At 45.9% G+C, this 15,801-nt stretch overlaps 1 protein-coding gene across 1 annotated transcript in view; it reads right to left on the bottom strand.

Moving 5' to 3' along the window:
- SLC25A47 (solute carrier family 25 member 47) overlaps nt 1-15,801 on the bottom strand; it is a 36,801-nt gene that overhangs the window by 6,904 nt on the left and 14,096 nt on the right. The window contains 3 exon segments of the mRNA XM_083439060.1: nt 2,081-2,263; nt 3,834-3,905; nt 5,037-5,080. Coding sequence (XP_083295186.1) covers nt 2,081-2,263; nt 3,834-3,905; nt 5,037-5,080 — 299 coding nt within the window.

The following is a 15,801-nucleotide window of genomic DNA, read 5'->3' as shown; positions in this document are numbered from 1 at the left end:
AGCAAAAATACGGTGGCTCAGACATTTCACTGCAAGAGCCTAACATGCATAGTCTTCTGGAAACTAATTACACAAGTAATACTATCTTGTTGCCCTTCTTGTTGTTATTATTTATAAAAATTTATATGCCACCCTTCATCCAAAGATCACAGGACGGTTTGCAACATTAAAATACACAATGAAAACACAAAAGTACATAACAACAACAAAATGATGAGGGACAGATGATATAACACGGATGTTTTCCACAGGGTAATCAAGAAACTTCAGTGCTTTAAGTACAACACGTTACATGAACACCATTACTGGTCTGTACCAGGAGAAGCCAAATCTAGTTGTCAGGGAACTGCCATCAGCTCAGAGGTGAGAGGTGGAAGGGCAGTTGCGTGAGAAGCAGCTCCTCTTCCGGGGAGGAAGGAAGCCACGCCTCCAGTGGGGAAGGGATACAGGGCTCGGAGGATGCAAGGGAGAGCCATAACACCAAGTCTGAGCAAAGCGGTGGGGGAGGCAGGTCCCCCTTTGCCCATGCCCTCTCTGCACAGTCATTTTACACGCAGAGAGGGGACGCGTAGAATGGGGGTCAAAAGACTGCTCTGCTGGGGAAAGTTTAAGGACCGCCCACTCCCAGATTCTGCTAGTGACTGAGCAGACATGGAAGTGAGTCCTTCTGCACTGTGAATGTTTTTGCACCGATAATAAAACCTTGAAAAGACCAGTGGGGGTCTTGCCTGTTCGCTCTCAAGCAATCACGCCGGCACGCACCTAACACTAGTGCTCTTCAAATGTTGTTGGACTACAATTCCCCTCATCTGTGAGCACTGGCCATACTGGCTGGTGCTCAATAACCAGAAGGCACCACTTTAGCTACTTCTACATAGCAGAATCCGCCCCGGCTACAGTAAAACATGCCTCTCCCATATCTGTCTCTACAGCCACACCAATGGTTTCACTTCATCCCCAAAGGCGCACTCCTCCATTGTCTCCCAGGACAGACAGGTGCCAACCCTATTCTACTTTAACCTTTATGATTTTCCCCAAATGATCCTGGGAACTGTAGTTTGTTAATGGTCTCCTAACAACTCCCAGCAGCCACAACAAGCTACAGTTCCCAGGATTCTTTGGGAGAAGGCATGACTGAGTGTGACGCGGCAGCTAAAAAAGCCAATGCAATTCTGGGCTGCATCAATAGGAGTATAGCATCTAGATCAAGGGAAGTAATAGTGCCACTGTATTCTGCTCTGGTCAGACCTCACCTGGAGTACTGTGTCCAGTTCTGGGCACCACAGTTCAAGAAGGACACTGACAAACTGGAACGTGTCCAGAGGAAGGCAACCAAAATGGTCAAAGGCCTGGAAATGATGCCTTATGAGGAACGGCTAAGGGAGCTGGGCATGTTTAGCCTGGAGAAGAGGAGGTTAAGGGGTGATATGATAGCCATGTTCAAATATATAAAAGGATGTCATATAGAGGAAGAAGAAGAAGAAGAAGAGTTTGGATTTGATAGGGAGAAAGGTTGTTTTCTGCTGCTCCAGAGAAGCAGACACGGAGCAATGGATCCAAACTACAAGAAAGAAGATGCCACCTAAACATTAGGAAGAACTTCCTGACAGTAAGAGCTGTTCGACAGTGGAATTTGCTGCCAAGGAGTGTGGTGGAGTCTCCTTCTTTGGAGGTCTTTAAGCAGAGGCTTGACAACCATATGTCAGGAGTGCTCTGATGGTGTTTCCTGCTTGGCAGGGGGTTGGACTCGATGGCCCTTGGGTCTCTTCCAACTCTATGATTCTATGATTCTATGACTGTTAAAGTGGAATAAGAGTGCTTTACCAGGACCAAAAACGCCAAAATTAATTGATTGACTTGCCTTTTTTTTAATTGATTGTATTGCACATATACATAAATCAAAATGCACAAATTTAAACCAAAAAGAAAAAAGAAAATACAAAAGCTTATGCAGAGAGAACAAAAAAAGAGAAAAGAATAAAAGCAGAAACTCCAGAAAGGAAGAAAGAAGGAAGGGATATAAATATATGCCTTTCATAAGTACATTTAAATCTTAAACATTATTTGACTTGTAACCTACCCGGATTGCACCAGTAGCAGCTGCCGCAAAAGACACGTCTACCTTTGATGGCTTTCTGTCTGCAGAGCCATATCGAAATCTGCAGATGTTATAAAGGATGTTTTTGTAGATGCCAAAAGAGAACGATGTAATAAACGATGCAGTTATGACAGTCATCGACACCCCTCGGTAGAAACCTAGCAGCTGGTTTGCATAGAAAAGTGAGAAGAAAGTGTTAGCCAAGCTAATCTTACCTAACCTTCCCAAGTCTCCATAATATGAAAGTCACAGCAGCTGGGTTTTTTCTTTGGCGTTCTGGTAATAAGGAAATTAATTATAATAGAATAAAGGACACCCCACAGTTTGTCTTCAGGTTTGGTACTTATCAAGGAAAAGGAGAAGGTGATAGCTCTGTCAGTAGAGAATTACTCTCTTAATCTGAGGGTTGTGGGTTCAAGCCCCACGTTGGCTGACAGATTCCTGCATTGTAGGGGGTTGGACTAGATCAGAGTTTCCCAAACTTGGGTCTCCAGCTGTTTTTGGACTACAACTCCCATCATCCCTAGCTAGCAGGACCAGTGATCAGGGATGATGGGAACTGTAGTCCAAAATCAGCTGGATTTGGATTTGATATCCCGCCTTTCACTCCTTTTAAGGAGTCTCAAAGCAGCTAACGTTCTCCTTTCCCTTCCTCCCCCACAACAAACACTCTGTGAGGTGAGTGGGGCTGAAAGACTTCAGAGAAGTGTGACTGGCCCAAGGTCACCCAGCAGCTGCATGTGGAGGAGTGGGGAATCGAACCCAGTTCACCAGATTACGAGACTACCGCTCTTAACCACTACACCACACTGGCTCTCGAATGGAGACCCAAGTTTGGGAAACACTGGACTAGATCCTCATGGTCCCCTCCAACTCTACAGTTCTATGATTCTATGAAACCTCTAGGGTCAGGGATGTGTAACCTGTGGCCCTTCAGATATTGTTGGACTCCAAATCCCATCAATTCCAGCCATGATAGGAGTGGTAGTGTAGCAACATCTGGAGGATATCAGGATTCCCAGCCCTGTTCTAGGTGCTTATGAGGCCCAATGCACCAGGAATCAGGTTCTTGTTCACAGGTATTCTTAAACACAACCAACCTTAGCCTTAGGGCCAAACCCTAACCCTCGATGCAGTTAGCAATTGCACAAAGGGGTTTTTAGAATTCTGGATTCGGGACCAAATCCAGATTGAAACTTTGGTGTGGGAAACGGATTTTTAACCTCTTGACCTCCCCCCCACGCTACATCCCTGAATTGGACTGAGAGTATCTTATTTGCACTGGCGGCAGGTGGAAAGCTCTCATTTGCTAAAATAGATGTGCGGGGAGCAATCTGCTTCAGGACTGCTGCAGAGGGCAAAGTGTTAAAAATCCCTTCCCTCATTTTCCATCCAACCCATGTCTGCAATTAACTGTTATTCAGCCATTCACACAACTGTGTGAAATATGCCGTGTTAGGCCACAATAGCTCTGTCCCAGAGTCATTGTAATAAAGCCATTCCTTAATGTTGGACAGACTGTGGGGTTTTTTCGCTAGGCACTGTAATTTGCCCCATCAACCTCAATTCCCAGCACCCTTAACAAACAACAGCTCCCAGGTTTCTTTGGAGGAAGTCATTTGCTTTAAATGCAAATTAAATATGTTTTAAATGTATGGTGTGGATCCGCCCCAAGTCAAGCAGACATGATGAAGCAAATTTCCCCTTCATCAACAGGAAATTTTACCATACGTACTTTTTCAGTTCTGTATGTGTCTCTGATACAGTGCCATATTCCACGATAACCTGTCTGAGTCTGAATCCTCACCTGTTAAATGGGACAATCCGTCATTCATTTCATCTTGGGGAAAAGAAACATTTCATTGGTAATTCTGCAAGTGGGTAAGGCATCAAATCAGCATGAAAAGTGAATTTATTGCACTAGGGCAGGGATCAGCAACCTTTTTCAATTGTGGGCCGGTCCACCCTCCCTCAGAACATGTGGTGGGCCAGACTATATGGGGGGGGGGGGGATGAACAAATTCCTATGCCCCACAAATAACCCAGAGATGCATTTTAAATAAAAGGACACATTCTACTCATGTAAAAACACACTGATTCCCAGACCGTCCACGGGCCAGATTGAGAAGGCAATTGGGCTGCATCCGGCCCCCAGGCCTTAGGTTGCCTACCCTTGCACTAGGGCAACAGAATGCTTTAATCCATTGCACAAAACTAAATTTATAGTACAGTGGTGCCCCGCAAGACGAATGCCTCGCAAGACGGAAAACCTGCTAGACGAAAGGGTTTTCCATTTTTCAATGCGCTTCGTAGGACGAATTTCCCTATGGGCTTGATTCGCAAGACAAAAATGTCTTGCAAGTCTTGAGATTTTTTTTCGCTCCCCAACCCCTTTTTCTAAGCCGCTAAACCGCTAATAGCCTTTTAGCAGTTAATCCGCTAATCCTTTAAGCCTTTAATAGCCGCTAATAGCCGCTAAACCACTAATAGCGCTAAGCCGCTAATAGGGTTGCTTCGCAAGACGAAAAAACCGCTAGACGAAGAGACTCGCGGAACGAATTAATTTCGTCTTGCGAGGCACCACTGTATGTGCTTGAATCTCTCCCACAAAAGAGGGACAAGATTGGAGGCACCTACAGATCTCACAATGTAATTTCTGGTTTGGTCCTGAGAGTATGGTGAAAGGATTGGGAGCAGCTGGGGAAGCAGAAAATGGAGAAGCCCTGGAATTCCTCCTGGCAAACCATAGTTTGTTAGCTGTTGGGTAGAGAAACCACTGCAGTGGTGAGAACCGCCCCACATACTCATCCTAGCTGCTCTCAGCTCTGAAACGGGGTGGAGAAGAGTTCTCTCCATTTTACTTTGTGACTTGGGAGTTGGCTATGCCTTGTGACTTGGGAGATTTTATTGTAGTTAAGAAAACTAAACTTTGAAATACCTTGATTGTGTCCAGTGGATATCCGACTGCAGCACTAACACCACCTGAAACAGTTACATTGTAAGTTAAATTTTTAAAATTAAAAAATTGCACCTTAGAGACCAACTGAGTTTGTTCTGGGTATGAACTTTCGTGTGCATGCACACTTCTTCAGATACACTGAAACAGAAGTCACCAGACCCTTATATATTGGGGGGGGGGTCTCAGGACAGTAGTAGGAGATGGGTGATTGACTCAATGGTTATGGTAAACCTATTGATGACTGTTAACAACTGCAATTAGTCCCACAGGAAAAAGGAAGGGATAGTATGCAGATGACCAAAAATAGCTTTAGCATATATGTAAAAAGGTAAAGGTAAAGGTACCCCTGCCCGTACAGGCCAGTCTTGACAGACTCTAGGGTTGTGCGCCCATCTCACTCAAGAGGCCAAGGGCCAGCGCTGTCCGAAGACACTTCCGGGTCACGTGGCCAGCGTGACATCGCTGCTCTGGCGAGCCAGAGCCGCACACGGAGACGCCGTTTACCTTCCCGCTAGTAAGCGGTCCCTATTTATCTACTTGCACCCAGGGGTGCTTTCGAACTGCTAGGTTGGCAGGCGCTGGGACCGAACAGCGGAAGCGCACCCCGCCGCGGGGATTCGAACCGCCGACCTTTCGATTGGCAAGCCCTAGGCGCTGAAGCTTTAACCCACAGCGCCACCCGCGTCCCTCACAGCGCCACCCGTGTCCCTAGCATATATGTAATACGTTGTAATTCAGCAACTTCTCTTTCAAGTTTATTTCTGAAATTCTTTTGTAATAAGACAGCTGCTTTGAGATCCTGTACTGAATGTCCTGGGAGATTGAAGTGTTCTCCTACTGGCTTGTCTGGCTTGTGATTCCTGATGTCAGATTTATGTCCATTTATCCTTTGGCGTAGGGTTTGGCCTGTTTGTCCAATATAGAGAGCTGAAGGACACTGCCCTTTATTTCGACTGCGTCAGACCAACACAGCTACCTACCTGAATCTGTAAGTTAAATTGTTTCAGAAGCAATACATTCACCTCACAGAGAACCAACCTCAGTAACACCAGAAAACTTAAGCCACATTCACTTTGCACTTAAGCCAGGTGTGTACATTTGAGACAGCTGTTGCACATGCACAAAATGAGCACATATGGACAGATGGCAATGTCATGAACAGGAGTTCCGGCAGGGCTGAAGGAGGAGAGCCAAAAAGTGCATTGGGTGAAGACATCTCCACTCCCTCTCTGATGTGTACAACACCATGCAGATGTGACTTAAAACACAATGGGGGAGGGGGAGATAACCTCATGACATTTTAAGCTGCTAATGTGAACATACCCTTACTTGCAAGTAGCACCTTGCAAAGTATAGAATGGCGCCACTAAGGTTACCAGGCGTCCCCGTTTCCCAGGGACAGTCCCTGGATTTACAAATCAGTCCCTATACAAAATCCATTGAAGTTGAAAAGTGTCCCCGGATTCATTGAAAAAAATCTGGTAACCTTACCATTAACCTTGTCAAATAATTCCGCACATGGTCCACCCTTGTAATTCTACCCCACCTCCAAAACAAAACAAAAAATATACTCTGAAATTGGGGGTTGTAGGTCAGCATCCCTGATCACTGGCCATGCTGGCTGGGACTGGTGGGAATTATCGTACAAAACATCTGGGGGCACCAGGTTGGGGGAGGCTGCTGAATGAGGGCCTGGGCATTCAGACCTCTCCGCTACAGCACAATATGCATGGTTCATGTTGTACAACAAACACCGCAAGTACAATAAAGGGTGTGTTGGTGTGCAGTCTTTCAACCCATAAAATGGTATAGCCAGGTTTTGAGAATTGTGTCTACTAAGCTCATAGCTTATAGCATTGAAATGGGTCAGGGAGGGGATAAGGTTGATTGGCACATATAAAGAATGGTAACAGTACACATTCTTTGTACTTCCATAGCAACAAATGCTATTGCTATATATATTTACGAGAATACAAGAATGTGGTTGTTTGGTGGGAAATTGCCTTTCCACATAGCACATTCAAAGATTCAAATATATACCATTTTAAAGAGAACTATACATAAATAAAGGGAGGGGGATGTGAAATATTACATATGGTTACTTGGAGGAGGAGGAAACCAAACTGATCATTGTACAAAAGAGAAATATTATGGGTGGTATCTAGTGATGGTCTACCCAATTGTGCAACTGAAATCCATTCAGTTGCACAATTCGACTTCCAGCCAGGGCTGGCCCAGGACATTTTTACACCTGAGGCGAACCACAAAATGGCACCTGCCTCCAAGAAACTACAAGAAAGAAGATTCCACCTAAACATTAGGAAGAACTTCCTGACAGCAAGAGCTGTTCGACAGTGGAATTTGCTGCCAAGGAGTGTGGTGGAGTCTCCTTCTTTGGAGGTCTTTAAGCAGAGGCTTGACAACCATATGTCAGGAGTGCTCTGATGGTGTTTCCTGCTTGGCAGGGGTTTGGACTCGATGGCCCTTGTGGTCTCTTCCAATTCTATGATTCCCCACCAGGGAAGGAGTGAGTGAAGATTACATCAGGGACAAGGGGGGGAATAAAGATCTACATTGGGACCTGCTGCCTCTGTGGGTCCTGCCACCTAAGGTGGTTGCCTCACCTTGCCTCATGCGTGGGCCAGCCCTATTTCTCATATATCTCTTCTCTCCACACACACACCCAGCAAAATTTGTTCCAGGTGAGTCCCCCAACCTTCCAGAGCAGATTGAGGGAGCTTTAGGGAAAGAGCTGCAGGAAAGAGGAGAGGAAAGAAAAGCCCAGTTTTGCAACTTCTGGATCAGGCAGGTCTAGTGAAAGCATCCCATTCTCACAGTGGCCAACCATATGCCTATATGAAGCCTGAAAGCAGGACCTGACGACAATAACACTCTCTCTACTTGTGATTCCCAGCAATTCAGGAGCATACGGTCTCTGACAGGTGAGGCAGAGCATAGCAATTGGGCTGGTATTTATTGATTTCTCCCTGTACATTTTGCTGCATATTATAGCCTTCTGATATAGTGAAGACTACAGCATTGACAAGGCAAAAAATGCTGGACAAAAATACAACAGCTTTCCTAATAGGCTTGTTTATGTGGAAAGCAGCAAAGTTAATAAACTGACTACTGTTCTTACAGAGAAGAGAATGTTGCTGTACCACAATCTGAGAAAATTGTGAAGGACCATAAGCGTAATTATAATATAAATACAAACCTCAGATGTGGTTATGCTTCTCATGTGGTTAGGTTTTTGCAAGCTGCTTTTCATCCAGACATCTGTACCCACATTTTACTCTACAACCGGTTTATTGTTATGAGTTTGCGGGTGCCAGCCTCCCCTAAATTCCTGGGTCGAGTAAGTGTTAGTATTTAATCAAGGCTTGGGGAGTTAACCTGGATGCCAGACTTCTAATTCCTAACTCCATGTTCAGGAGATCACCTGGGAGATGGGCCATTGAGAGAACAAAGGAAAGGTAATGGGCCATTAAGAAAGCGAAGGAGAGGAGGCAAATGGGTGGGGCTCCTACTTCAGCTCTAAGATAGAAGACAAAGACAAAGCTTGAGGTAGAGCTTAAGTGTAAAGACAGCAAGCTGAAGACAAGATCAGAGCACAATGGGTTATTTCTGTTTGAATCAAAACTCTCTTGGGGTCTTAATGCTGTGAACCCCTACACTGTAGGCTTAGGTTGTATCTATGTGTAAATGAACCATATATCATAAAGACACCACAGTCTCCACTGTGCCTCATTTCCAAAAAGAAAAACGACCCCAAGGTGAACACCAGGAACCCCTGGAATCTCCCACCACTCGGGAGATTGGGGAGACATGCAACATAGTGCTTGCAGTTCACATTAACCTGCACTTCCAAATGCACAGTCCGCACTCATGTGCTTTGTGGTACTTTGCATACATTATTGGGTCACCAAAGGTAGGTGCCTGAAGCTGTTCAGGGCTCTACCCCGTCCACGGGCCAGAACTACAGTGGTGCCCCGCAAGACGAATGCCTCGCAAGACGGAAAACCCGCTAGATGAAAGGGGTTTCCGTTTTGGAGGTGCTTCACAAAACGAATTTGCTATGGGCTTGCTTTGCAAGACGAAAATATCTTGCGAGTTGCTGCGAATTTTTTTCGCTCCGCACCCCCTTTTTCTAAGACACTAAGCTGCTAATAGCCTTTTAGCAGCTAATCCACTAATCCCTTAAGCCTTTAATAGCTGCTAATAGCCGCTAAACCGCTAATAGCGCTAATCCGCTAATGGGGTTGCTTCGCAAGACAAAAAAACCACTAGACAAAGAGACTCACGGAACGGATTCTTTTCGTCTTGCAAGGCACTGCTGTATAAGATATTAGGATCTTGCTAAAGTAATGCAATGCCTGCTTCCACCCTAGTTGTTCCTAGGTGACCACTGAACATGCTCAATCCTCATTGGGCTGTTTGTGGGTGGAGTTGTCCCCTTGGCTGCTCCCCACCTACTTCTGCATATCTTGGGATTCATCCAAATGTGTTGATACTTACCTCTCTCTTCCCTTAACAGTGGCCTTCTTTCGGGTCCAGCCCTGTCGACGCAGCAGCAGCACGGAGTTTGCTCTTAGAGAGACAGAGAGAACACAGTCCCAGTGTGACACTGTTGATGCCGAGGCAAAGCAAAGGAATAATCTGCCAAGCCAGACTCATCAACAGAGCCCTTCTGGACACCAAGTGACCTTTGCGAGTGCTCCAAGAGCAGCAGTAAAAACATGGATTTAGCATTCTCCAGGGATTTCCACACTCCAGATATAGCAACCCATAGACGCGTCTAGGGCCTAAAATAGTCTTGGGGAGATGGAAGCTCAAAGCTGCTGCCACAGCTGGAGAAGCAAAACAAACAGGCACAATGGGAGGTTGGCAGGCCTTCCTCAGCCCCAGTGAATGAAACTTCTCCACTGCTCAGAAGGAATTCTATTTACAGCATGAGCCTAAGCGTGTTTACTCTGAAGCAAGTCTTACATGGGGCCCTTCCGGACGTCCTGTTCATTGTGCATTCATGATTGTTTCACTAAGACAAAGCACTTGCAGGCTTTAGATTAGAACTAAGATCTTTATTGAGTTCTGTGTGGGCTCACATGCCAATCTGCTCTGGGTAAGACGTAGGGAGAGCACAGGCATGGTCCTCTCCCTCATTTCCTCTCCCGGTCTCTCCACTTGGCTCTATTACTCATGGTGCCATGATGATTTGAACTCAAGGTGATATTGGGACAGAGGTCTCAAGACTCAAGAAGCAGGGCAATCACCAACGTTGTTTGCACCACCGGCAAAAGTTTCAGGGTGGGCATACTGCTTTGTTTCTAATCAGTGCCAGCCTCGTAACTTCCTGCTAAAATCCTGCAACTTGTTCTGGGGTATTTTATTTTATTGCCCCATGTCTGTTGTGCTACAGTGCAAGAATGTCCCTCCTGACGGCAATAATGCCGCAACACTGGAGAAGCGCCACACAACAGCTAATAAAGGGGAATGATGCGTCTAAACCACTGAGCCTCTTGGGCTTGCCGATCAGAAGGTTGGCGGTTTGAATCCCTGGGACAGGTTGAGCTCCTGTTGCTCTGTCCTAGCTTCTGCCAACCTAGCAGTTTGAAAGCATGCCAGTGCAAGTAGAAATATAGATACCGCTGTGGTGGGAAGGTAAACAGCATTTCCGTGCGCTCTGGCTTCTGTCACAGTGTCCCGTTGCACAGGAGCCGGTTTAGTCATTATGGCCACATGACCTGGAAAGCTAGCTGTAGACAAATGCTGGCTCCCTCGGCCTGAAAGCGAGATGAGCACTGCCCCCCATGGTCGCCTTTGACTGGACTTAACTTAACCGTAAAGGGACCCCTGACCATTAGGTCCAGTCGTGACCGACTCTGGGGTTGCGGCGCTCATCTCGCTTTATTGGTCGAGGGAGCCGGCGTACAGCTTCCAGGTCCTGTGGCCAGCATGAGTAAGCTGCTTCTGGCGAACCAGAGCAGCGAACGGAAATGCCGTTTACCTTCCCGCCGGAGCGGTACCTATTTATCTACTTGCACTTTGGCGTGCTTTCAAACTGCTAGGTTGGCAGGAGCAGGGACTGAGCAATGGGAGCTCACACCGTTGCGGGGATTTGAACCGCCGACCTTCTGATCGGCAAGTCCTAGGCTCTGTGGTTTAACCCACAGCGCCATCCGCGTCCCACCTTTACCTTTACCTTACCTAAATCCACCACTATCTCCCCGTTATTGCATCTATGTCATATTACAGAACACACTGCATTATTGGGAAAGGAGGGGAGAGCAACACAATTTTCAAAACTGCAACACACAATCAAGTGTGTTTCCCTGATCCTCTCCTTTGACATGAGTCGGATGAAGCTCGGCCAATGAGGGATGGAGGTGCAGTGCTAAGTTCTCAGCAGCTGTGTTGTTGCTGCTCACCAGGAGAGGCGAGGTAATGGGAAGGCCAGCACAGTGTGGCTGCAGTGGCAGGACTCCACCAGCGCACCTGCACTGCACCGACCTCCCCCCTCCGCTGTGCCCCTCCTCCCCTCCAAAGTGAGTCTCCGGATACCCACACAGTCTGTAAGCAGAACTGAGACAGGGATGCTCGAGCCAGTCCCTTGTGCTGTTTGCACAGCCCAACCTACACAAGCAAAATACTGAATACACCACACAGAGAAGGCAAAATCTGCAGAAAGGTCTCATTCAGGCATGCAGCTCTTGGCTGCCATCGATAGAAACTAATGGTTAGGTCAAATTAAGAGCTTGGGATGGTTTTCCAAGGTTCCTTTGGTCTGTTCTCAGCTGTTCTTGGTGTTATGAGAATTTTAAGGTCCAAGATATAAAATAAATGTTCATAAATGTGCCAGTCAAACACATACATAAATATATAAACCACATGTCTGAAACAGTACAGGAAAACAGTCCTAAAGCAATTTTGACTCTTTCAGTGACCTCAAATATTTCTCTGCAGTTTGGATGAAAATGGGAAAAGCCTCCCCATTGTCTCTGTGCTCACAAATCTTGCTTTAAGGGCACATTTGTGTATGAATAGGGTGAGCCTGTGACCTAGACTCAGGAATTAAGTATCACAAAAGAATGGCCAGGCTCTCCAGGTAAACCCATCAACAGGTTTCCTGCCAGACAGGATTCTGCTGTAGACTGCCCCTTCTGTGATGTATGTATGATGTATTGGGGGGTGGTCTTGAGCTACAGGGTGGCAATTTCAAAAGTCTATATAAGAGCTTGCACACCATTGTTCTGGGTTCCTCCTCCCTCCTGTGTGCATGGGGGGGGGGGTTTAGCACCCTGCTGCAACAGATCAATAAAGATCAGGCTTACTAGCTGCTTTGCTTCTCAATATTCTCTGTTACTTTCTCCTACCGATAGAGAACCTACATAAGGACTCTATACGGGCTCTTGGGTACCCCATAAGGGAAAAGGAGCAATTTTTTCTTGTAACATTGGCCAACAGCTTATCAGGCAGCACCAGATTCTCACTAGTTTCTACTGCTCCCCAATGTACAAGAAACATTTTATCTATAATAAATCACAAGGTTAAGAAAAAAAAGATGTGTCTGGTTTAGGGTGGAGTCATGTAATCACCCCTACCCTGCCTGTGGTGCAGTCAAAATTATTTGCTATTTGAGTAATCTTACTTTGACTGTGTTGTTGTTGTTTAGTCATTTAGTCGTGTCCGACTCTTCGTGACCCCATGGACCAGAGCACGCCAGGCACTCCTGTCTTCCACTGCCTCCCGCAGTTTGGTCAAACTCATGCTGGTAGCTTCGAGAACACTGTCCAACCATCTCGTCCTCTGTCATCTCCTTCTCCTTGTGCCCTCCATCTTTCCCAACATCAGGGTCATCTTTCCCAACATGAGAGTCTTCTCTTCTCATGAGGTGGCCAAAATATTGGAGTCTCAGCTTCAGGATCTGTCCTTCCAGTGAGCACTCAGGGCTGATTTCCTTCAGAATGGATAGGTTTGGTCTTCTCGCAGTCCATGGGACTCTCAAGAGTCTCCTCCAGCACCATAATTCAAAAGCATCAATTCTTCGGCAACCAGCCTTCTTTATGGTCCAGCTCTCACTTCCATACATCACTACTGGGAAAACCATAACTTTAACTATACTGACCTTTGTTGGCAAGGTGATGTCTCTGCTTTTTAAGATGCTGTCTAGATTTGTCATTGCTTTTCTCCCAAGAAGCAAGCATCTTTTAATTTTTTGACTGTGTACACACTCCTATTTATTCTGTATCTAGTGAGTTGCCGCATAATTTTAGACACAGTCTGATGTCTGCTCTGTATGTATCTTGCACTTTTTTTTTAAACGAAGCACCACATTTTGATGTGTTTCCCCCAAAACCAGCTTCCACCCAAGTTGCTGGTTTAAACCGCAGCTAGCTTGTTCTTTTTTCTCAATTTGGATGGAAGCCTGCAGGTGCATTAATCATTACACAAAGTAAGTTACAGAGGAGGTTCTCACACTCATTGAGCCTCCTCCCATTCTTCAAACTATGTTCAGTGTCCCAACAGGAAGAGCATGTTCATGCATAGAGCTTCTCTAATTACTTAAGACTGGCTTTACACCTTCATCAAAAGCTCGGGATGTATTATAATTAATATCCTAATCTCATTATTATCACAACATCCCTGCGAGTTAGGTTGTGGAGGCATGCGTCTAGTCCTAGGATCTGGGAGCTTAGGGATATCAGCTTGTATACCAGGTCTGGAAACAGGAAAGAATAAGAATAAAAACCATGCAGACCTTCAAGTGCTTCCTGAATAGAAGAGGGCCAGATCACATAGAATCAAAGAATTTTAGATTTGTAGAGTTGGAAGGGACCCCAAGGATCATCTAGTCAAGCCCCCTGCAATGCAGGAAACTCAGCTAAAGCATCCATGACAGGTAACCATCCAGAGGTTGTATAGTTGCTTATCTCCTTGTCTCGGAGGTTGCATAACTTACACATACCCTCCAACATTTCTCTGATGAAAATAGGGATGACCTAAAGCAGGGTCAGCAAACTTTTTCAGTAGGGGGCCGGTCCACTGTTCCTCAGACCTTGTGGGGGGGCCGGACTATATTTGGGGGGGGAATGAACCAATTCCTATGCCCCACAAATAACCCAGAGGTGCATTTTAAATAAAAGGACACACTCTACTCATGTAAAAACACGTTGATTCTCGGACCATCCGTGGGCCAGATTTAGAAGGCAATTGGGCTGGATCCGGCCCCCAGGCCTTAGTTTGCCTACCCATGACCTAAAGAAAAGTGGGACATTTCAGGATCAAATTAGAAACCAGGACAGCTTGTGTGAATCCGGGACTGTCCCTGGAAAACAGGGACACTTGGAGGGTCTGAGATCTGTCAGTTTTGGTTTCTCCCACTTTCTCAGTCTCTTCCAATCTTAACTTCAGTTTGCCAGATTTCTCTTTAATTCCCTTTAAAAAAATTGCTATCCTTGCTATCTAAATGTAGATCTGTTAGGCTGTTTTCAGACTTAGCATTAGGTTGGGGTTTTTATTTTTACTGCAGGGGATTTTTTTAAGGCAGATTCAACTGCATTTTAAAAGATACAGTATTCTATACTAGCATAAATAGCACAAGAGAGTCCTGAAGGCAATTTAGGCTTTCCCTACGGTATCCTTCTCAGACCTGTTGAATGCCAGAAGGTTTGGATTGGATCTCCCATCACCCTTGACTTTTGGTCATGCTGGCTGGGGATGATGGGTGTTGTAGTCCAAAATGTTTGGAGGACACTGGGCCGGGGAAAGCCATGTCATGCAAATAGGTGCCCTTAATTCCCTTCTTGTATTCTGAATGGCACCATCCCAGGAGCACCGCCCTGTGTGATCCTTCAGGACATGGGTGTCAATCAACTCTAAATCCATAATCTCTCAATGGACAGAAATAACCACCTGGAGCAAATAGCTAAGGGCAGCTGCCAAAATTAAGATCAGGAACTGGCACAGGTAAATCAATAACGCACTGAGTCTGCAGCCATATGCCATGCTCATCTAACCCTCTCTAGTAAAGATGACGCGCACACATTTCACTAGTTCTTCAGAATCACAGTCACCGAACACTTTTTTTTTTTTTTTTTGCCTTGTGCAATCTTACAAGTAACAGGATCAGGCCTTGGCCTCTTGCCAAACTGCTTATATCAGAGCTAGACTTCACCAGGACAAGCCAGAACAAATCTCAGCAATATGTGTTTGTTGAATGCACATCTGTGTGGCATTACTAAACACAGTAAAACCTGGTGTGTAGCAAATGTCCACAGGTTCCTTCTTCGGAAAGGCATGCACGATATCAGAGTGCACATGCCAGACCTGACCAGATGGCCTTTGCCTTTTGCCAAGTGTGCACGGAAATTATGGCATTGTTGCCTGGGCCCTCCTTTGGAGCTGATGTTAAAGTTGGGGTGGGAGGAGATAAAACAAGAGACTAATGAGCCACATGCCTTAGGGAACCCCGGGATGTTCTCATTGCATGATGTTTTGGCACTGTGGATCCCTGCAACTTGCATGCATGGGACATCTATTATAAGGTTACCAGCTTTTTTTCAATGAATCCGGGGACACTTTTCAACTTCCATGGATTTTGTATGGGGGCTGGTTTATAAATCCGGGGACTTTTCCCCGGGAAACAGGGAGGTATGGTAACCTTAATCTATTATGAGATGGTCCATCTGGTATAGCGTCAAGCAGAAGGTCCCTGGTTCAGTTCCCAGCATCCCCAGGTGGATGT

This window comes from Podarcis tiliguerta (genome assembly GCF_965153285.1).
Source record: "Podarcis tiliguerta genome assembly, chromosome: 1".
Classification (NCBI taxonomy): domain Eukaryota; kingdom Metazoa; phylum Chordata; class Lepidosauria; order Squamata; family Lacertidae; genus Podarcis; species Podarcis tiliguerta.
This window is presented reverse-complemented; position numbering and strand designations above follow the sequence as displayed.